This window comes from Agelaius tricolor, unplaced genomic scaffold (assembly GCF_023055355.1).
Source record: "Agelaius tricolor isolate 1412-34295 unplaced genomic scaffold, bAgeTri1.0.p SCAF_1, whole genome shotgun sequence".
NCBI lineage: Eukaryota > Metazoa > Chordata > Aves > Passeriformes > Icteridae > Agelaius > Agelaius tricolor.
The window spans coordinates 14,711,849-14,735,100 of NW_027269261.1; the positions used below are offsets into that span (position 1 = coordinate 14,711,849).

Consider the following 23,252-nt stretch of genomic DNA (forward strand, 5'->3'; position numbering starts at 1 on the left):
ACAGTTTCCCCTCTCTTGATCCTTCTGTCAAGAAAACAAACAAACCAGTTTAACCACTTCTTATGATTTCCGAAGGAAATCCTTCAGAAGGGATCTGCCAGAAGTCTCTCACCTATTGACTATAGCCAGAATTTGCCTTTCCAAAGTGGTGCTAAATGAATGTGTAGGGATCAAACTGAGCCAGATGCTCTTGTATCAGAGACACATTATTTCATGACTGTACTATTGGAACTAGAGCCAAATTGGCCTCCTTAGAAATACTGCAATTCTATGTGCCACAAGATCCTGCTCATCTCAGTTCCTGTGGGATCTTGGAGCAGGTATTAAGGCAAGAGTGATCCCAAAACAGTGGGATGGTCAAATTTGAGGGAACACAGGAGGCTTTCTTTGGTTTAGCAGCCTCAGTGAAGGCATTTTACTTAAACCTTCCAAGCTATTTGAAGCCCTGCCAGGCAATAGCTGGGCCCTCCCTTTCTCCTCACCCCTCAGACAGACCTCTGTAGCTTTCTCAGCCAGTAAGTTATTAGCTGCTGCAGCAATCTGGTTGCCTCACTTGATTATTGCATGAGAAAACAATCAGGCTTCACTGCTGTTTTGGAAGCTGTTACATCTGGTAATGTGTCTGGGGTTTTCCATTTGCAAAACACTGTTGATTGCCAATTTGAAAACAGTTATTTCTGGGACCAGTGTGTTCCTGTGGATTTTACTTGTCTTCAGGACACCACAGTATCTCTGATTGCTCTTGCTGTAGTGACAAATGAAGTGACAGAAGTGACTATGCTGATTTAACTCTTAGTTTGTTTTTTTCTATAACACTTTGCCCAAAATCATCCATGTCCTCCCTCTGTGAGTGTTTGTGTGAACATCTCTGGTCTCATTAACATTCACATGAGTATTGCCTAAAGCTCAGTGCAGTCTTTAAAACGTGTCACTGTTCAAAATGTGCTCTGGTGCATGTTAAGTGCTGCTTAAAGGGAAAAAACTAAGCCAAAGGCAGTGCAGTAAATCACCTGGTACACCTTAGCTATACCTTGGTACAAAGAGCTCTCTTGGGGAGAGCACATGCATCCAAAGGAGATGCAATTTGTATTGCTTCATATCCTGGATAGCTCCTGAAATCCTACTGCTCAGGGCCCATCCACTTGATGTGGAGGATAAAGTTCATTCAGGAGATTAATTGGAGTAAATAAAACCTAAGGCACTTTTTCTGTCTCCACAGAGCTCCAGACTTTAAATCCCCTGCAGATGAGGAGTGTGGGGATGGATGCTTGGAAGAGTTGAAGCCTTGCTCTATTCAGCAGTGATCTGGGAAACTGCATTGGGAAAGTTAATATGGAGATGTTGACATCTCTTGCTGAACACTCTTTCAAGTCTGTGGATTTAGAGTATTTCAGATTATTGTTACCTAGATGTTCTGCTTTTGGGTTAATATTGCAGAATGAAATAGCACATTAGCTGTAAGAGAATATTTTATTAAAATACTTCTTAGCTTGTTTCCTGAAACTTTTCAAATATTCTCCCTTTCATATATGCTCAGTAATCTGTTCATCTTTTTTCATAATATTTTTAATATTTTTAATATTTTTACAAAACTGGGGAGTGTTTGGGGTTTTTTTAAAGGAAATTAAATTCTGTTTTTAGCTAGGGACTTTTCATTAGACTCAGTCTGCAGCATGTGCCTCCAGCATCAGTATCAGCCTGATACTGGGCTATAATTGACTTTTGCATTCTGTCTAAGCAGAGTTCACCTCAAAACCTAAGATCTGAGGGAAAAAGTAATTTGTGCAGATGCTCTTCATAAAACAAAGACAGATTAAATCTGGAGCTGTCACAGAATTGCTCTTACAGATGCATCTGCTGCAAAATAATTACCTCTCTTGAGCCCAGTAAGTTAATCAGTGTCTCTTGTTTGTGTCTGCAGTGAAAACAATTAAAAGCTCATTTCCTGGTTTTTAGGTAAACCTACAGATTCTCTGATTTTTAGGGGTAATTAGATTTATTTTGATGTGTATCACAGTCCAAAGTGTTCCTGTTGGACAGCTAGCTGTCTGTAATACAATTTACTTGTAGCCAGGATGTAATTTCTTTTCAGTCACTTTTTTTCCTTGGGATGGTTTTTGCTAAAGAGTTGAAAATCCTTTTGTCTCCTCTCATGTAAATTGCACTTTAAAAGCTTAGGGTTCTTTGTACAATCATGAGAAATGCCATTATTTATATTTATTTAGTGCTTCCTTTAAATTAATTTTTTGCAATATCAGGAAATTTCTCTACTATAGCTGAGAAAATAACCACTGATCACTCACAAGCAGTGAGATGTGTGCACCAGGTGCAGGTAGGTGGAGAGGGACCCCAGTGAGATGGGCAGTGGGTGTTAGAAAGCAGCCACTGACACTGGCACCTAATGCCTCTCTGCCAGGCAGCAAATGATGCCTTTCTCCCTGCTTTGCACAGTCCCTGCTCCACCAGGACAGATCACTCCTTTGCTGTCTTCAGACTGACTCTGCTGCCTGTAAGGTCTGTTTTGTTGACCACGAGCAGATTTAAAGAGCTTTTCCCGTGCCTTCTTTTCCTCATGGCTTGGCAGGAGTACGAAGTGTTGAGCCAAAGACTGGGGGGAAAAAAGCTCCAAACCTCAAAAAAACCCCAAGGTGTTTTAAACTCTGTAGGACATGATAGTGATGGTAGACTTAAAAAAGAAGTGACAAGATCACACCTAACAATTAACCTTGCATGCCTTCTTTAGGAGAGCTTCACTTTGCTCTTTGTGCTCTGCTTGAGACTTAGCACTTGTGATCTAATGCCAAAATCTGTGTCTAAAATATACCTTTTGTCTCCACCTCTGTGGGAATACCTTAATCTCTGAACTGTGTCAAAGCTGTGCTGCAGCAGACTGGCCTCTAATTTTTTTGTTATAGAGTGACAGTAACTGCAGAGAGGGCACTAAGCCCCTGTGCAGGCAGGCAGATATATTTGTTTTATTTTAATTCTCAGTGGACCGTTATTTTATCCTGATTCAATTGCTTACTCAAGGACACGATTTTTTTTTTTGTTTGTGTGCCCTTAATGCATTAAACATTTTTCCAGGTCAAGGAAGCATCAGATATATTTTCCATTGTATTAAGAGTCACAACTAAACTTCAGCAGTGACCGTGGCCAAGGGGAAGAATGTGGAAGAATGTGGAATTGGGAAGTAGATTTGTGTGTAGAGTGGAGGGAATAAAAATCTCCTGGTGCTGTAAACATAGAGGTTTTAAAACCTCAAAGCTGGGGGATCTCCTCAATGTCAATTTTATTTTCTGACAGCTGTTCTTGACTTAGTTTTATTAATGGGAAATGCACATAGACACCTTTTTTGTAATTCAATAATGTTCAAGTCCAAATCACTTTTGAATATGAGCATTTTCTGGCATGCTCTTGTATATGCAGCTACACCTTCTTTAAGAGGCTCAGGTGTCTATATTCTGTGCAGAAGTGTCCTCTTGCAAAAGTGCTGAGGCTTTCAGATGGCTTGTGAGGAAATGAAAGAGATTAAGGTAGCAGGTTGTCAAGGCAATGGAACACAGATTAACTGTGTTATGTCCTCACATTGCCCACATGTGATCTAAAAAAAACCTTTTTAAGTAGCCTTTGAAGACAAATCCAAAACTTGAGCTGAAAAGGTTCACTGAAGCCTTTCTTTCAGAATTCCATTTTATTTAGAAATAAAACTGATGTATTTGCTGCAATCACAGAATCCAATCTGTTTGAATTACATACTCTTTAGGCCTTTTAAAACAAAATACTTGAGCTGATCGTGAACTTCTTGGGATTTAAAAGAAGTTAAAAGAAAATTACCCCACAGTGTGATCTGCTAAATTATGTGGGCTGTCAAATCCCACCCACCAACCAGTGTCAAATATGAACAAGGAGACTTGAACTTGTACTGGAACACAGCTGTCAGGAGTATCAGTGGTAAATTGCTAAACTTTCCTTTTTATTTGAAAAATGGAATCTACCTTCACTGTTAAGGATCTGTTTTATATCATACACATATCATACTTACACAATTTTATCATTCAATAAGAATGTAAATTTTCAGGAATTCATTATGTTAGATATTTGCTTTTTCATTTGAATAGGTGAATGGCCATATTAATATGGTTAATACTATTAATTATGGTTATATTAATGTTTACCAGGAGTGCTAATCACTATCATTAATTTGCTGACATTTTAAAATGTGGTTGCACCTGTGTTCTCATCCAGATGACAGGAGAGCAATAGGAATTGCTAAATGCCCCAGTTACATTGGTTGCTTCGCATTAAAAAAAAGGAGCTGTGCAGTTTTGGGAGTCTGATCAATAAACTGCAAATTCTGAACTTGCTGGTGTTTCCTCATATCTGCTTTTGTAGTCTCTCTAGTCCCTACTCAGAGAACAAATTCTAAACAAACACGAGCATTATTCATCTCCCTGCTCTGTGACAGTCATACAAAGACTCCCACATCACCTTGAAAAATAGTTGGAGAGTAGTTCTTTACTATTTGTAAATGATCAACATATTTATACCTGCAAATATCAGATGGGTTAAGTTCTTAAAAGTTTCCTCTCTTTCCCTACCTTGCTACTTGTATGATTATTTTTGAATGAAGTAGGTATTTTCAGTTAGGCAATCTTAGGGTGTAAGGTGGATGAAAAATATTTCATTTAATTAAGGATCAGTAGAGTTGCCCTAACTTGCTGTGGTGTATCTGTCCTTTTATTCACCTTATTTTGCAGGAATTAATTAGTTTTTCTGTTCACAAGTACTTGGTTGCAGTAACTATTACTAACCACAGTTCGTCAGTAGTTCAAGGAGTTGCTAAAAAGCTCTAAGCAAGTGCCTCACACACAGCCCCAGGCTCTTTCCTGACGTGTGTGCAGCCTCCTAGGAGAGCCATCCTGGTGCTGTGTGATAATAATATGGGATGGACCACGTAAGTTTTGGTTTATTTTGTTTGCTTTGTAAACAGGATTTCAGCTTTCACTTGCCTTCATAGTTTACCCAGAGTTGTATCCACAATTCATTCGGGTGAAATGTTTGATTTGGGGCAGAACTGAAGAGGTTTGGGTGTGCCCAGATCTGCTCATGGCTAAGTAGTTTTCATAAAAAGCAGGACTAATAGGCTGTAGAGCCAGGTAGAAGGATGTAAACAAGTCTGGAGTGACTGAAACCTTTTGCTGTTTCGCTTTGAGGGCCAAGCTGGGAAATGCCTGCATTGCCAAGCCTTCCTCATGACTGGCTGAGAGGACAGAGTGAGAAGATGGGGATAGAGACTTGCTTGCTCAGTGTTTTTTCTTCTTTATAGCTTTTAAAGTCATACTCCTTGCAAAGACCTTCTGCTCTGTACTTCAGGTTTTCTCAGTCCCTTCAGAAGCACAGAGAGTATCACAGCCATGGCACAACCTAGAAAAAGCTGGGTAGGAGTGTGCAGCCCTGGGGCCTGAGGATTCACTCCCAATATCCTTCTTAACTGAAATTGGAAATGGTTTTAACTTTTCAGGTGCTTGGTTTATTAGCCACAGACAATTCCTGCAGGAAGCTGGTTGATTAAATGGCAAAACAATTCTGTTCAAAGCCCAATTTTGTCTCAAGCTAGTTCTGATGGAAGAGATTGTCTGTGATTCCCTAAACAGCACGTAGATAATTAAGCAAAAGCCCTTGTGGTTCTCAAGCCTCCAGCATTTGTGAATGGTCTATAAATGTGCCTATTGCTGCAGTCCAATTTCTGTTCATTACGTGATCTTTAGTAATACTGCAGCAAAACTAGATGGCTCAAATATTTATTTAATATATACCTTTAAAGTAGCAAGCCAAAATGTCACAGACTAGTGATGAGAAAATGTCTCCCAGGTTATTAAACTTGTATATCTTGTTTGCTTTTCATTGTAGTCTGTACAATTTGTGTTTTGTCTCTTGAAAATTTCCTTGATGACTGTTTGATGTATCTGACACTGATTTTTTCAGTGTCAGGCTATTTAATTTATTAGCCTGTTGAAAGCTGATAGGTGGAGATTGGTATCTTGCTTCCATTCTTATTTTTGAGACTGTTTTTTGATTTTTAATCAATGTCTGGTGCACAAGCCCCCAGTGGCAATGCAGAAGAAAGATGACACAGCCAGCTTGGGGCTTGCAGCCCCCATGGCTGGAGAGGATGTAGGTCTGCTCTTTTCTGTGCCAAGGCACTGGAGGCTGGCACATCTCTGCACAGTCTCTTCAGTGCTCACAGCCAGATCAGGCCTGCAGGGAGACTGGCTCATTCTGCCTTCAGATTTCCACCAGAATATCAGTAGTTTTATTTGCCTTTGTACCTGCTATTTGCTTGTGCTTTTTGAGATAATTTCTTTGTTGTTTTTATTTTTCTATCCCTGCTTCTAAAAGAGGAGCAAGCCTTTCTGTGTTTGTCTGATGTGCAGCATATTTTCAGGAGCCTGACACAGAGAAGAAGCATGGTTTCAAAGCCATTTTATTGCAAGTAAATTCAAGAAACCATCTCTGCAAATGTTCCTCTGTTGTTCTTTCTGAAAGATCAATCTTGACTGGAGGTAAAGACCTTTGATCTGAAGAGGTACAGAGTGCACACTTTCAGCTGTTCCACTCCCATCTAGAAGGAATCAGTCCATCTGTAAGCATTTCTTGCAGTATTCCCACACTCATGCTTCTAGCCTTAGACAAAAATGAAAGATCAGGATCTTGAAATCTGATAACTGCAAGGTACCCTCTTGTTCTTCTGTAGAACTTGCAGTGATTCTGCTCCTGAAGAATTAAAGTTAAAGCTTAGATGTAGATGGCAATGTTTTCCACAGAGCTAAAATATCTATGGCTTCTTTTAAATTTGGTAAGAGCATTTGTGTATTCAGCACTCCTGAAAATCAGTGCACCAGTCTGAGATATGAACCTAATTGTAAGTTGGTACAAAGTTGAACAAATTCACATAAATGCACCTAGGAGACATACAAGTCTATAGGTAGGAGGGGTAAAAAGTTGAGAGGAAGCTGTATTTAACTGAATTTCACCTTCATCTGCCTTATTTGACTCAGTTTTCTACCTATTTTCAATTTTGGAGCGTTTCCCCTTTCCCACAGCAGCTGTTTCACAGTAGATCATATGTGGTACCCAGGCATCAGCTCCACATCAGGATTCAGGTCTCCAAGTGCAGGACTTCCCATGAAGATGAGTAATGGCAGTATTACAGGTCATAACTCTTTTGTTCTCAAAAGTATTTACAAGTAGTATAATTTCACCTACAAGTCAAGAGGGATGCTTGAAAAATACCTTGCTTTGCAGGATTTTCTTGGTCAAGAAACTGCATTTCTGCCTGTGATTCCCAAGTCACTGGTGTCCACAGGTGTGCAGAGCTGGTTGGAAGCAGGGCTGAAATGCCTGTGAATCTCTTCAGTGTAACCTCTGTGTGTTTGTGGGTGTTGAGATTAATGAGTTGGACTTTCAAGTGCTATAACAGCAAGGGAAGGCAGAGTACACTGAACAACCCCTCACCCCATCTCCTTTTCCAAGTTCACACAATCTGTGAACAAAGCAAATATTTTGCTAAATTTTATATAAGATGTCAGTCTTCTAGTCTGTTCTTCTTATTAAAGATCACTGTCATGGCAGGCTCTTCCCCTTGTGTTTTAGCTGTATGAATAGCATCATTTCCTGTTTTTCCAGGCACACTGTCATAAACATCACTCTCCAAGGAGATGCAGAAGGTAGAATTTTTGTAAACTGATGGTGGGATTTGAGCAGTTTATCTCCAGTGAGAGCTGTCTGCTTATGCTTGCCAAAGGCATTAGCTGGAGATTATTGGCCCTCTTGATTGCTGAAAATGTGTAACTGAATGAGAGACAAAGTATTTCATATATAAAGGAAGGATATTGCTTTGGGTTTTCTTCTCAATGATTGCAAATAGAGCGATACTTCCTCAATAATACTTGTAGTCTAGAGCTGTTTCCTGTCATTGCCAGTGGCCATTACTGAATATTTCACAGTAAGTGGCAGTTTTCCTCTTTTTATGTCAGCCTCATCCTCAAAATGGTGTTTACAGCATTCAGTGTCCTGCCTGTTGGGCCCCATTCTTGCCTCTGTGAAAGGGTTTGTTAAAGCCCAGAAAAATGGGATTTAATAACTCTCCCATGTGTTGGTTTGGGGGTTTTTGTTTGTTTGTTTTTGGGGTTTTTTTGCTGGTCTTGTCTATGATCACTAATTCTCATCCAGACAGATTTTCAAGTCCACTTTTAATTTCAGCTCACAACTTCATCAGTTCTGAATGACCACATCAGCAAAATGTCTAAAAGTTCAGTATCTTTCCTTTGTGAGCCTTGCCAGAAACAGGAAGGATTTCTCCCTTCTTGTCTTTTACCTTAAGAAACCATGGAAAATGGCTGTCTTCAGACCCTCTTCCTCTCTAGGATGGGTATCCTTGGATGACTCAGGGTCCCAAGCATCTTTCTCAGTTCTTGGCTGAAGAGATGGGCATAGAAAATCCTTTTCTGAGTTCTGGAGTTTCATTGCTCTTAGTGAAATAGAGTTCCTTAGGAAATGCTTCTTGGGTCAGAAAGCTAACAGTTCAAAGGGAGCTAACTCTACAGAATCAGCTGGGGAAAAAAAAAGAGACTAGGCAAGACTGGAATTGACAATTTCTAGGCTGGAAAAAAATATAAACAGAAATAACTATCATTTGCTTCATCTGTGCAAAGTAAGTAAAGTGAGAAAGCTTCTTCTGTCACCATAGAACACAGATTTCCTCCATAAAATTTTTAAACAGTGAAAATCAGGTAGGCAGGATTGTTTCTCTTCTGCTTCAAGCACCAGACTTTTATTCTGAAATAGGATGAGCTTAAAGACAAATACAATCTGGGGCTAAATTAGAGCCTTTCATGTATTAAAAAACCAGTACTGCAAGTCACAGATCAAAAGAAGAAAAAATCCATCATTTTACTAAAAAATCCTCCTGCTTGCAGGAAGACAGAAGTAAAATCTGATTCAAATGATGAGTCTTCCCTGTGGGCAGAGCAGTGCTGTGGTTGTGGTGATAAAGGACTTGACATGGGTGGACAGCTCTGATTTTCACCAGCGGAGAAGGCAGAGGCTTGCCTTGGGGATGCTTGTGTTGGATCCTGTCTGTCAGAGCTGGAAAGCCCACTGAGATGTTTGGGAAAGGAGAGGCTGCTCCAGCACAGCAATGTCTGTGCACCTGAGCTTCACTCTGCTGTTCTTACACTCACTTCCCTGAGCTCTCCTAATGCCTGGTTAGAAGCTGAGCAATTAGCTCAAGAAGCCTTATCATGATTTCCTCTGGGAAATTGGTGCCTTTAGTGTTACACAGACGTGGTGAGTCAGGCTGAGTTCCCAAGACTTTGTGTGTAACAGGAAAGCAGCAGATAATTGCAGTTTAATAAAGCCCCTTGATGCCCTCATCTGCTGGATAATAACTCCAATTGACACTTCATGTTTTCAGCCATGTAAATTTAAAAAAATTATTATTTATCGTTCAAAGAAGGTTTACCCTAAATAATAGACTCTTTAACCTTAGATCTTAAGCAGTGTTTGAGACAAATAGGAGGCTTTAGGGTTTTTTACTGGCTCGGGAATCATGTAAATTAAACCACTTTAAGTATACCTATTTGAAGAGTTCTTAAATTTGCTGTTTGTATTTTTAGAATGATATGAGCTCCAAGGGAAGGAGCTTCCTTGTGAAAATAAAATCTCGGGCACCCCAGTGTTATGTTGCTGCCCATCCCTTCAAAGACACCTGTGATCTTTGCAGTGACCAAGTCCCTGTGTGCTGTTGCACTTAGAGCAGCTGTTCAGACAGTTACATCCAAAGCCTGCATGTAAAGTTACATCCAGAGCCCATTGCTCTGGGGCCTGGCTGAGGATGTGTCATCCTCCTCAGGCTCTTGGAGCACAGCTGGAAGTGATGGTGTTTATGATCTGCTTCTGCCCATACCTACTGCCCTGGCCTGTGGGGCCTGGTTGCTTAGGAACAGATCTGTGAGGTGGCAGTGGTGTTTATCTCTTGGCCTTCAGCAGATAAGGAGTGTTAATTTGTAGTTCATATTGTAGCTGACTTTCCCTGTGGTTTATTAAATCCAGTGTGTTTAAGCAGTGAAAGCTTTCATTGAGCTGAGTTTCCCAGCTGTATTAAAAGCTCAGCACAGCAGGCGTCGGATGTGAGCTCTCGGAGCAGGGCAGGGTTTAATACCACTGTGACATTTGGAAGAGTGTCTAGGGGAATGCACTGTGCCTGCATATTGCATTTCAAGAGCACTTTACTATTTGCTAGCCTTTTTATTTTTCTTGAATTTCAGATTCCTAAGGGGGTTAGACTGAAAAGGAAGAGTTTTTATGCTTCCCTAAAATAACTGCTTACGTCTTGTTCCACGCAAATTGAATCCCCCCCCAACTTTTCACACCACAAATGTGCAGCAGAAAGAAGAAAAGAAGCAGAGAGCCAGCCTCAGTACTGGGCCATACCCAATGCTATTCCTCTGTCACTGTCTCCCTTTTCTGCTCCTATCCCCAGATTCCTCCCTTTTTGCTGCCTTTTGCCCACCTTCACTTTCTCCAGGTCTCCTGTCAGAGCAGCTGGCATTAGCAGAGCTCTTGGCCAGCACTCAGAGTCAGACACAGCCACATGTGCCACTCCTGTGGGCTGGAAGATGAAGAATATAGCTGGTTATGTCATGTGTAAAGCATTGTCTCACAGATCCCATCTTGTGAGCTGCAGCCTACTGCAGATGACAACAGGAGAAAGCTGGTTTGTGTGGCACCAGGGAGACAACAAAGTAGCAAGGCTTATTATATTCTTATTTTCACTTTCAGTTCACAATTTAAATACCCACAAGGAACACATTTGCTTTGCTTATAAGTCTTTTTGAATGATAATGTCATCAGAAATTTCATTTTCCCTTTGCCCAAGAAGTCAACAGCTGTTTTCTGCAAGGCAGATATTGTAATCTCTACAATTATTCAGTACTGTACACCAAAAGGCTTTATAGGACCTGTCATTTACTCAATGTGATAAGTGTTTGTGCAGTATTTAGCAGATTCATACTTATTTTCTTGATACTTGTCTTTTTGGTGCTATTCCAATTTAAATGTGGTAATAAAAATCCTATAGTGCAAATATATTTCAGCTCCTGTAAAGGAATGGGATCAGCAGCTCACACATGGGTTTTTAACTGTTGTAATCAGAGGAAATGTTCTTAATGCAAGCAAGAGCATTAGAATTTGATCCTCAAATGTCCAGATTTGCAATTTCTGAGTACTCAGGTGTGTGATTACTGGCAGGCTAAAGTGCTTTGTGAGATTGGGGTAGAAAGAGCTCCTGCCAAATTCTCCTAAAATTTCTTCTTTCTTCCCTGAGCAGAGAGGAATTGCACTCCCATGGTGATACATGCACTCCCACTGGAAAGCAGCCAGGTGGAAAGAAAAAAAGACCAAAATATGCTTTTCTATGCATCAAGTGTCTCAAGTGCTCCATACCTGTAGGGAGTTCAGCTGCAGCATGGTACCTGTTCTCACCCCCTGTGCAGATGAATGCATCCCTGAACAGGCACAGGTTTGGGTCAGTTGTGAGCTGTGCTCTAGTCCAAGTAGGATCACCTCTCCTTGAGCTTTCCCATGCCATATGGACATGACTGATGGAGGGGCAAGGAGGGATTTTCTAAGAACAGGGTGAGGGCTGGAGAAATTCTCAGGGACATCATCTGTGTTTACTTTTCTGTTGTTACTGCACTTCATGGCAACCACAGACCCTTTCTTGATTGCAGTCACCCCAGGTAGATCCTGACAGGCTGGTGGGATAAGAGAAATAATGCAATCTGTGAGAACTTCACTGTGCTTGAACAGAGTTATACAGAAACCCAAACAGCTACATTTTCTCTGAGTGCAACTAATAATATTGCTGCATTGTTGCCTCACTGAAAGTGGCCCAGGTTCAAAGCAGGATTTGGTTTTGTGCTTCAGGCAGTAGGGTTATGTGCTTGTACCAGATGGAGCTTTTAAATTTTCATCAGCAGGTTTATAAACACAAGAATATCTATCTTTTTATCTGCCCCCAGCTCTTTTACTAATTAGTTGCAAATGCTGAACTTCAATTAGCATGGAGTGGAGGAACAGATGAAATAATATACATTCTTACTCATGATTATCCATCATGTGAGAATGAAATAGACATTAATAATGACTGCTTCAGTTTTTTGGGGCTTTTCTATTGGTGCTTTTTCCCCCCTTTAATATTTGGTAGTAAAAATGAGTGAAAATAGCTAAAAATAATGAGCCAGATTCTCTGGTGATGAAATCCTATTGCAGGCAAAGAAGTGAGAGTTTTCAGCCTTGCTCATCTTTGCCTTGACCCCTGTAGGTGTTGGGCCAAGCCAACACAAGGGTGTGTGACAGCTGTGTTGTTAAGCTTGCCATGGAAGGATTTTACAAAGGCATTTATAAAACTACATTTTCCTGCTGAGAGGTGGCCAGAGAGGTCTAGGCTTTGAAGCAGCACTGCTGTGTGTTATGAGAGAATCCCAGATTTTCTGATGGGTGCATGTGCATGGAGAGGCAAAGGGATTGATGAGTTGAATGCTGTCTTTGCCTTTAGCAGCATGTTTGCTGGTCTACAATGTGTGCTTGTGTGCTCTGTGTGTGCTCCAGCTGAGAAGCTCTTTCTGGACCCTGCAGGCATCCTGCTGCTGTGCTTGTTGTCTGTGGTTTATAAATCATTCAGGAGATTTGCACCTTCCAACAGCAGCACCAGCTCTTTAGAGGGTATCAAGAAAGGATCTCTACCTTAACTGGTAACTTTGAGGCAGGAAAAGGTTTGGGTATATTCTCAAACATCAGTCTTGACACACAGTTTGAGAATGTATTGGGAAATTATCAGGAAAGCTGAGGAAAGGCAGCACTTTGTGAGGTATAGATTGGTTCTGGGAATTCTGCATCCAACTTTTCATGTCATAGTATGCTGAGGGGTTGGAGTGGACCTTAAAGACCACATAGTCCCAGCCCCTGCCATGGATAGGGCCACCTCCCCTTAGATCAGGCTGCTCAAGGCCTTAGCCAGCCTGGCTTTGAACACTCCAGGGCTGGGACATCCAACCCTGTTGGCAATCTTGCTTTAAGAAGGCTTGCTGGAAAAGTAATCCACTAGGAGGATAGGACCTACTGTTGGGAAATAGAGATGCATAAATCTGAACCAGTAACTGAAAGAAAACTGTTCTCACAATAATAATAATAATAATAATGATCAAATATGTTCTGAATGTTCTGATTAATCGCACTCCAGAATATACCCCTGCGACACTTACTGGTCACTTCTGTGGTGGGTTGTGCTTCAGCATAAGATGTCAGCTTTATGGGCCATACTGACTGTGGAATAAAAAGCAGTAGAATCTCTGAACTTGGAAAAGACCTTTAAAATCATTGAGTCCAACCATAAACCTCCCACTGCCAAGTCCACCACTGAACCATGTCCCCAAGTGCCACATCTACATGTTGTTTAAACACCTCCAGAGCTGGTGACTCAGCCACTTCCCTGGGCAGCCTGTTCCAGTGCTTGGCAACCCTTTCTGTGAAGAAATCTTTCCTAATACCCAAACTTAGATGGTAGGAGAAAGGCAAAGCAGCATTGCTAAAGTCTCCCCTGACAACATGAAACCAACAGAATTTTTCTTTTCCCGAGTCACGCCGGCTTGGTGTGCGTAGCTGGAGGCAGCTGCTGCTCTGTCACAAAATGTGGCTGTGAGCAGGAGGTAGCAAAAGGCCAGCACAGCCCAGGGGTCTGCGATTGCCACAGTCCAGTGGCACTGGAGTCCAGTTGCCACTTGATTGAATTATCAGAGATGCAAGAGGCTTCAGTTCTAACTTAGCATGGGCTGAGGGGTTACTGAGGAAAAATGGACCCGTACTCTGCTCTGCTACTCTGATGCCAGAGCTCACTGTTAAAAGAAGGCCACCAAGCTTTTCTTTGTACTGCATTGGAAGTGACACTGCAAGGGGAGGGAAAGTTCTATTTAAAATTGCATAATCAGAGATGAAGTGCAATTGGGAAGAAAGATCAAAGATAGGAGGTAGGGACAGGAAGAAAGAGATGAGGTGCAGTGTGTTTGCACAGACAGCTTAATTTCACGTTAATGAACCCCTGCTTAGGAAGGGAAGGGTGGCTCTCTGTACCAGGAGAGAAAAACAGCCTTCTGCCAGCACACTGAGACTCCCTTTGAACATGGTTTCCTACCAGAATGAAGGACTGCACTCTGCTTCACATCTCACAGAATTAGAAAAGACCAAGCTATTTTCTGACTGCCTGCATCCTGCTTATGTAACTTGCAGATGACGGCTGTGCAGCCTCTGGCTGAGCCCTGGAAAATTTCCTTGTCGGTGACTCAGGTGCTTGGCAAACGGTCTGATGCAGTGGGCTTGGAGATGAGATTGCAGTCAGAGGCACTGCCTGGCTACCAGAGCCCAATTCAAGGTCTCTTTGTGGAATTTCTTCCTCCTAGAAGCTGGCTGATTGTCCTGGTCTTGTCACTGCCAAGTGTCCCTGTTGTGTTGTGTTAATTAGTGCAAAGCATCCCCCTTGATGCTCTGAAGCAAGAGAAAACCACAGCCCTGTTATCCAGAGATGTGGGTCAGCAAGGAAGGAGGAGAAGAGCTAGGCAAAAACAAGTCCTTGGCTTTTGCAATAATTTTATCCATAAAAAATCCATCAGGATGCGGGGAGAGCATTTAGTGCAGTGGGGCTGCAAAAGTGGGATTTCATGGGGAAGCACGAGTCCTCCTTTGCAGTCCTCATTCTGAAACTCCATGCAGTCACCAGAACAGTGTTGGTTTGGAGGCTGTGAATCTGGCTGAAAGCTGGAGGTCAGGACTGCACGTTGTGCTGGAGTAAAGTTGAGAACTATTAAAAGTAAGGATTAGACCCAGGGATAAGGGAAAAAAACTGAAACAGATGCAGAAGCGTCTCAGCTGCAAACCAGACTTCCTTGTGGGTCAGCTGTCATCTCCAGGAGCAGCAGATCCCAATTTCCACCTCTTTGGAAGTGTAACTGAGAGGAGCCAGGAGATCTGTACCACCAAGTAGGTCCAGTCACTGCAGTGTCAAGGCTGGGACAACTGTGTGATCCCCAAATCAGCCCATCTTACACCAACCTGCGCAGAAAGGCCCTGTGGCAGCCCAGCTGTGTTCAGAGCAGCACTTGCTTTCTCATGCAAAGAGCCTGTTTGCCAGACTGCAGTGGGAGGGGGACAGAAAAAGACTTTGCCACAGGGATGACCAGGTGACTAATGAGTTTCATTGATCCTCTGTTTGCAGGAGAGAGCAATCCATCATCTGCAGGTCCTGCAGCCTGTTCTGCTGAAGGCTCTGAGGAACCAAACGTGAGCTGTTACCTAAAAGCAGGGCTGTGTGAGCCCTCTGAACCTAATGATGTGCTCTCATGGATGTATGAACGTGGTGGTGCAGAAGATCCCAGCATCAGGGACTCTCTGGATTGCTTCTACAAAATGTATTGCAGAAAGCAGCCAGAGAGAGAGGATCCGACCTACGAGGCTGCCTCACGGTGTCTGTCACAGAAGATTTCAGAGCTGGAGCAAAAAGATGGGACAAAATATGTGTCACGATGCCTGCAAATGGCACAGCTGGTCTTGAACAGAGATGGATGTAAGATCTTTCCAAACCACCCCCCTTCTGCTTGCTTTTCAAAGCCAGCTGAAGGAGAAGTCTTGTTGGAAAACAGGAGGAGGACACCTGGACTCTCAGATGATGTCTTGCAGTTCCTCTTGAAACAAACACAGGCAGAACGTAGCCCTGATGTGTCACACAAGAAGTGAGCAAGACACTGCTTTGTTTGTGTCATGGAAGCTTTGCTTTCACTCCAGAAAGAGGTGACTTTCTTAGACAGACATTGTTCTCCAAGCACCACCTTCAGCACCAGATGCTCCATGGAGGGGTTCACCCACACCAGACCTTGCACCTTGCTCTCTGAAGGGCAGCACTGCTTTAGGAGCATCTGTGCAACTGCTTGGGATGTGTTGACTGATGCAGTGTTTGTTGCTGGGACATCAGACATGATAATTTATACCTTCCAGGCTCTTAAATTGGCCTGCATCCTTACCCCAGGGTAACAGTGGTCCAGCCCAAATTCAGCCCCTGGGTGGGCATTGCTGTCCAATGCTGTTGGCTAGAACAGAATGTTTGAATGACCTTGGCATGGTGTGCTCCAGCTCTGCAGAGGGAAAGTTAAGATTTTGTTCTGAGTATTTGTCTCCACAGGGTGCCTGTTAGCTCTGTGTTTTTACCTACAGACATATAACCCCACAGTTCATTACTGCAATGCCAAGTGAGTTTTTCTGACAGAAAAAGTGTGTGTGTGCATGAGAAAGAGAAAATACAGTTCTGAGTGTGCTCTCTGACAGTGCTTCTGTCCTATTTACCTCCTCACCATTACCTCCCCCAACAACCTTCAGTTCCTTTCTGACTTTCATGGTGGTGCTAATGAGATCCCTGGGGGAAAGTTCCCTTTAAAATGAAATGGATCTCTCTGAGCCCAAAGAGGCTGATGTCAGTCAGCAACAGAGCAATGAGCCCACACAGACACTTAAGGTTTCTCTCTCAGAAGCCTCCCAGCTCGGTGGCTTCTTTGTTGTTTTACTGCCTCTGCCAGGCAGATAAATGTCTTTGTGCATGTTTTCCACCCACTGGCCTGTGGACTGAAAGAGCAGTTTGCTGTAGTGATGTTGTTTGCTGACTGGGGAGGCCATTCTGCAGCGTGGGTGTGAGCAAGGAAGCACAGAGTGCCAGTGGAAGGGAAGTGTTTAAGATGACAGCAGATGGGCAAAGGAGAAAGACAGAAAGGGTGGTTGGGGTCTCAAAGGTCACCATCAGTGTGGTTGCTCCAGTACAGCCACAGGGCTCACACCAGTTTTGGTATTTGGTGTCCAGTGTTTGCCAGCCCAGCTGCAAACCTCTCATCCACTCCCTGTCCACAGTGGCCAGGTCTCAGAGTGGGTGTTTGTGTTCCTGCATGTCACATTCCCTGCTGCAGTCCCACATGGGGCTGCTATTCCTGCCTTGCTGCCCCTGGCAAATTGGCACAGCTGCTGTGCTCTGCAGGTGTTTCCAGCAAAGGCAATGGAAATTTGGCTGCTGCCTTCAGTCAGAGCAGGAGGGGGCCCAGCTGGCTGCAAGTTATGGCCAAAGTCTTAGGACTTGGTTTAATTTCTCTTTGCAAATAGATTTACATTGGAAGGGCCTGGGTTTAGTTTCCTGTCCCTGAGTCATCATGGAACCAATACATTTAGCTTTGTGGTGGTCCTGCTCTGTGTGTTGCTTGCTTGCTTTTATGGCAGAGATGTTGTACATGTGCTGGAGGGCACACAGAATATTGGAGCAGACCTTCAGCAGCTCCCCCAGCATTACTCAAGTTAATGGTGCTAAGGGGAAAAAAAGAGGTGAGGATGCATCATCATTTCTGTAGTAGCAAACAAACCCACAGGTGCTTGTGTATCAAAATCCAGATGAAAGCATCCTGTTGGCAAAAACCACAGAGAATGGTAATATCAGCTAGTTTAGCCACAGATACAGCTGGAAAAAGCAAGCATGCTCCTGAGTGTGCTGTCAGTAATTACAGAAACATCATGGCCCCTCTGCCAGCTCACACTGCTTAACCCCCACGGATCTGTCACAGCCACAAGGGCACTGGTTTGACAGATGTAGGGAGATACTGCTGAGGATGTACAGGGAAAAAGGAAGGTCTTCATTGTGAATCACATGTTGTTGCTTTTAATCTTTGCCAGTGCTTATGCTGTTCCACACAGTCAAATTAGCTGCTGTGCAAAACCTCTTAACTGCCATTTTAAGGGAAGTAAACTCCCATGAAGAGAGAGATGGAGAAATCAGAGGTCTGCATCTGCATCTGAATCCCTTCAATTGCTGTGTTTGGTTTGTTGATGAATTGGTCAGTGCTTTAGGTTAGCTTGAAAATCATCTGGTCTCCTATTCAAACTTTAAAAAAAATAATTTAAAAAAAAGCCAAAGACATTCAATTTCCACAAAGAAAGCTTGCAGAAAAATAGGAAGTTCCTGCTCTTCAAGAGAGACCTGCTACTACTAATGTTTGAGACATCCCTACTGGGTTTTGATGGAAGAGAAAAGAAGCTCAGAATGACAAAATAGAGAAAAAGTGGCTGCTGGAAGAGCATGAAGAGAGATACTGGCAGAGGAGAGCATGAAACTGTTCAATTTTAAGGACCAACGTAGGCAGAACAGACTGGATGCAGCTGAAAATTTTGGATTATGACTCATATCTACAAATCTTGTCTGGCATCTTGCAGAGGACATGGTAATCTCTGTGCTGCTGAAACATGCAGTCTTTTGAGAAGTTTGCACCCCTCAGAATCGCTCACTTCCAGTGGGCCATGGGTATGACTATCCATAGTTTCCTTAAGGTAAAAGACAGTCTTTTTGCATGGCAAGTCCCAAGAGTGGTATGAAGCCCTCTCAGAAATGTCCCATGTTCTGTCCATTTCCCCCCAGCCTGTGCACTAATCTGAGAAACTGAGTTTCTTCCTGGGAGGTGAAGTGCCTTCCTCTCTCCCTGGCTTGCACTTGACTTAGTTATGACACTTGTGTGGTTTCAGCTCACCCTATCTCCCCAGCTTGTTGGCCTCCCCAGCACTGGTGGTTCTCACGTCTGTTGGCAAAGCCAGCTGCTGGCACCTCTGTGCATCCCCCTTTGTGTGGAGGCTGCTTTAGCAAAGGCATTTGGGGGCTTACACTGCAGAACAAATCCAAGGGATTTTTTCCCTTCTGTTTGTTCAAGGCTCACAGCCAAGGAGTGGCTCTCTGAGCCTTAGAACAACACCTGAAAACCTACACCACCTTTTAGGGCTCTGGGTATACCAGATCCCACAAGATCCTCAGGCAAAGTTTAAGTGAAGTAAAAGATGGGGATTCAGTCCCATAAGGTAGGACAAGCAAGGCCAAAATTGATCCCCCATTGCCAAGTAGGAGGAACACAGGGCATGGTGAGGGTTTGCCTTGGCCCGGGGGTTTCCCTGCTGCCCAGCCCAGATGCACATCCCAGCCAGGGTCTGTTAGAGGTGTATGTGCTTTGGGGTGGGTGTTTGGCACCTGAGCTGGGCCAGCATCCCCAGAGGGGTGTGTCAGAAGGGTGAGGGAGCTGCTGCAGGCACTGAGCCCTGCCCATGCGCTGCAGCCACTGGAGTGGCCCCGGGGCTCAGCCAGGACCAGCTCTGGCAGGCTGAGAGTGCTGCCTCTGCTCCCTTCCATAAATGCCTGATCCAAGCTCTTGTGTCATCCTTGCTGAATGCTGCTGCTGTTCAGTCATTCCCTGGCTGGGAGCTGCTCCAGGACGTTTGGTATCAATGGCCTCTCTGCTGCTTACTCCGACTGCATTTTTATTTTCCCTCCCACTCGGCTGCTGGTGGGAGGTGCTGATTCATGCCAGCGACCTACCCAGTCCTGGAGCCCAGAGCAGCCAAGGAGAGCTGAGGTCCTGCTACAGGTGCTGAAGCAAGCCCTGAGCTGGCCTCAATGAAGTGAATGGAGCCAGGGCTGTTTACACCCCAGGGGATTTTTCCCCCAGGAGTTTAAGGTGCTTTGGTGTGCCTGGATGTATCAGGACATAGGTTGTTAAAACTGCTATAAGACAGGCAGTGTACATCCTGTGTAAATGTGGCTATTCCATTACTAAGCATTGGTGATTTTGTGTGGGGCATATGTTTTCCCACAACACAGAAGTTCATGTTAAAAATACCCTGTTCTGTAGGCTTTCCCTAATGACTGTTTTCCCCCACACATCGATTAGGCAACAGCATATGCCAGCATTTCTTCCTTAAAAGTAAAATCTGGCACATAGCACACAGAGCATGAAATAAAAAGATGTGATTAAAGCAATAGCTGGAGCTAACCAAAGCCAGAAAACTTGTGGCTGAAAGGTCAAACCTTTTTTAAAATTGCCTTTGCCTGTTTGTTTGCAGATGCTGGGACTTGGGAGGGAAAGTCTTGTAATGAAAGAACAACTATCATAGAAAATTTCACCCTCAGTACAAGCCAAACAAACTTTCACTTACATTGGAAGGTAGGTTCTTGTAATGGGAAATGTCAGTCAGCCTTAGGCAGGTATCACTTTCCAGTGTTACCTGCACTGCTGTGAGAGATGAGCCAGGAATGGTTTTAAATGGGTGTTAAAATCAGCACCTCCTGGCCAGAGAAGCAGAGTGATTCTGTAATTAAGGATAGTGAGGTGGGGATGCTGTGCCCTGCAACACATTTTCAGTGTGACTTCCACCAATTAGTTTTTTCTAAGTTGCCAGCAGCTTGTTTTGGGTATCAGAGAGCTTCAAAGAAAGAGTGAAAGAGCAGAGCATTTACACCCACATCTCTAACAGCAATTCCCCTCAGAAACTTGCAATTAGAGGTTCAAACAATAATAGAAATTTTTGCATCTGTGGTCCAGGCCCTGCTGTTTAAGAAGCAGCTCAGCACGTGTTCTGTGAGGCCAGCTTGGTTTTGGTCCTTGTTTTTGCATCTTCCCTGGGACAAGCTGAGCGCCACATGATAAACGTGTGAGTGCAGGCAAGCACTGTGGCTGGGTTCTGTCTCTGGGAGTGTTAATGCTGCTTGTCTGGTGTTCAAGAATAGCCTGGTTGCACGTGAATTATTAGGAAAAAGAGTTCTTCTGGGATGAGGAGACAGACTGCTGTTTTGAGGGCTGGGGGAGTCTTTCCAAAGGCAGCAGTGAATTAGGCTGAAAATGCAGTGGTGTGCTGGACAAGCATCAGACTGATTCCTGTGCCACTTCCTCCTGTTCCCATTCCCATGGGGTGCTTCTGCAGCTGATTTTTACCTAAAAAAATCGGGCTCAGTGTGCCTCACCTGAGTGCTGGCAAAGCCACCCACTGTGGCTTGCTCTTTCTTATATCCAGGGTAGCAGAGTCTCTTTCAAGGTCTCTTTCCTGTTTGGATCACCTTCCCACCATCAGGATTACTAGACAAATTTACACAGATGGAGCATCTTCCTGCTATTTTCATTTCCCAAGACTGCCTTTAAGCTTAAGCCTTTTAAGGTTTTTCGATAAGCACACAGCATTTCACACAAAGGGCCTAAAAGTCTTAAAATCAGGGTATTCAAAAGGAAAACGATATTCTAAGGGGAAAAGATGCTAGCAAAATATCCTCCTGCATTTTCTAGGTTGTGCTCTCTCTTTCCTAGGCTTTTTTTGCAATTGGATTTTGTTCTTTGTGCCAGTGGCAATTCAAAAAAAGGTGATGGAAAATTTCTTGGGCGATTCCTTTTGCTGTGTGAATACTGCTGTCATAAAATAGATCTCTCAACACTGTTTTCAGTATGCAATTATGTGCAAGGGCATAATTGGATTGTTTTTTTCAGTACATACATGTTCAGTAATAAAAACTTTATTCTGAAATCATTACAGTCTGTTGCAGAAATCTATATGTTTTTATGCTACAAAATGGAAATTTGCCTCTGAAATTTCCATGACACTATCAAGCACAGAAGAGTATTGTTCTTACCAAACAGAACCCTTGCTGAGAGTCAAAGTGCTATGAATATTTAAAGAAATTAATTACTAAATAAGCCAGAGGAGTGCCCCAGTCTTTAAATATTAAATGGAACATGCACAGTTGACAAAAAGCAGGCAGAAACACTGAATGGGGCAATTTAATGGCCTAAATGTAATTATTTGCAGTGCAAAGGCAACTAATAAAGTAATTTTTGCTTAATGACAAGCAGTACTCAAAATATGAGGGCTTAAGTGTCCACATTTTGCTTGCTGAAAGAAATTTCTATCCTGTTTTTTATTCTCCTACAGAGGACCCAAAGTTCACCAAGGAGGTTGATTAACTAGTGTGAGTGAAAAAAGGGCAGGGGGCATTGGCAGAGGTTGTTTCATGAAAGGTTTTCTTTGGGGCAGCACCTGGGTGTGAGTTCAGCTGTGCCCAGCCTGCAGGGAGAGATGCTCCAGCAACCTCCAGCTGCTCTCTGGGCATCAACTGCCTGAGAACTGCAGTTCTGCAGTGATGCAAGTCCTCCAAAAGGCAGCCCAGAGAGATGTGGTGGCAGCTTTTGGGCATTGTTCATTGTCCAGACTCCTCTCTGGTCAGGGGGGTGTTGGGTGCTCTTACTTCCCCCCTCGTAGAGGAGGAGGCACCCAGGGCTGTGGAGGTTGCTTCTGTTGTCAGCAAAGCAATTTGGTGACAGCTGAGGCTGGGAGAAGGTTTAGTCATAGCCCAATTTATAAAGCCATGAGTAATCGTGTCAGGGCTCCTTGTGTCCCTGCTCAGATCTAAAAGCTGCATCTTAACTCGATGGCCAATTCCTCTGGAGTGGTCACTTTGGACTTGGAGTCCAGCAGATCATTTTTGGACAGACAATCAGGTGAGAAGTGGCAGCTCAGAAAAAATGAAGTCTTGTGACTAAAAATGCCAATGGCACCCACAATATTAGGCAAATTCCAACTTTCTCTTCTAGGAGGAGATGTGCCTGTTGGTTCCCATCAGTGTCATCTTTCCCATGGAGACATTTACCAGTGGAATTGCAGGAGCTAACTTGCATTTCCTGCCTGGAGCAAGCAATGCCAGCAAATTGCTACTAGGGAAGGACCTAGGAAGTGGCACTTCATTCTGACAGCAGTATGGAAAAATTGCCCCTACACTCCCAAGTATTTGTCCTTTTCCTTTTCCTTGTCCTTTTCCTTTTCCTTGTCCTTGTCCTGCCTTTTCCTTCCGTTCCTCCATCCATCCATCTATCTATCTATCCATCTATTGATCTATCTATCTATCATTTTAAACTTATTTTTGTATTGCAGCATAATCCCATTTTCTACTGTCTGAGCTAACAAACTGAGAGAAGGATGACTGGGGATCAAGAGAGGTATGTGTGAGCAGTAAGATATTCTATGGAAAACCTGGGATACTGGATAAATGGTTGTGTTTATACTTGGTCTTCCTTCTCTCACCTCTGTTTTGGGTTTGGCTTTGTTTTGGGTTTCATGGTTTCTTTTCTTTCATTCTGCAGCCTGTGAGTGGATCCAGAAGCCCTGAGGATTAATATCAGGTAGCACAGGGCTTTTTCCAGAAGACCACAGCAGGGTCTGTGCATGTATTTTTCATACCATTTAATAGTTATGACATCCCTTGTAGGCTTCTTTTAAACCTCTTTTCAGTTAGGCCATATAATATTTGACCTCATTTC

General features: G+C 43.3%; 1 protein-coding gene across 3 annotated transcripts in view; it reads left to right on the top strand.

Annotated features, from left to right (window-relative positions):
- The window catches only part of SHLD1 (shieldin complex subunit 1), a 64,652-nt gene extending 43,184 nt beyond the window's left edge, over positions 1-21,468 (top strand). For 2 of the 3 annotated variants that reach the window (XM_071424348.1, XM_071424340.1), the window contains exon 3: positions 15,329-18,928. In XM_071424348.1, the coding sequence (XP_071280449.1) occupies positions 15,329-15,846 (518 nt within the window). In that variant the 3' untranslated portion in view covers positions 15,847-18,928. Of the gene's footprint in view, positions 1-15,328 lie in introns of all 3 variants that reach the window. The other variant, XM_071424334.1, reaches the window with a different exon arrangement.
- Positions 21,469-23,252: the final 1,784 nt, after the last annotated feature.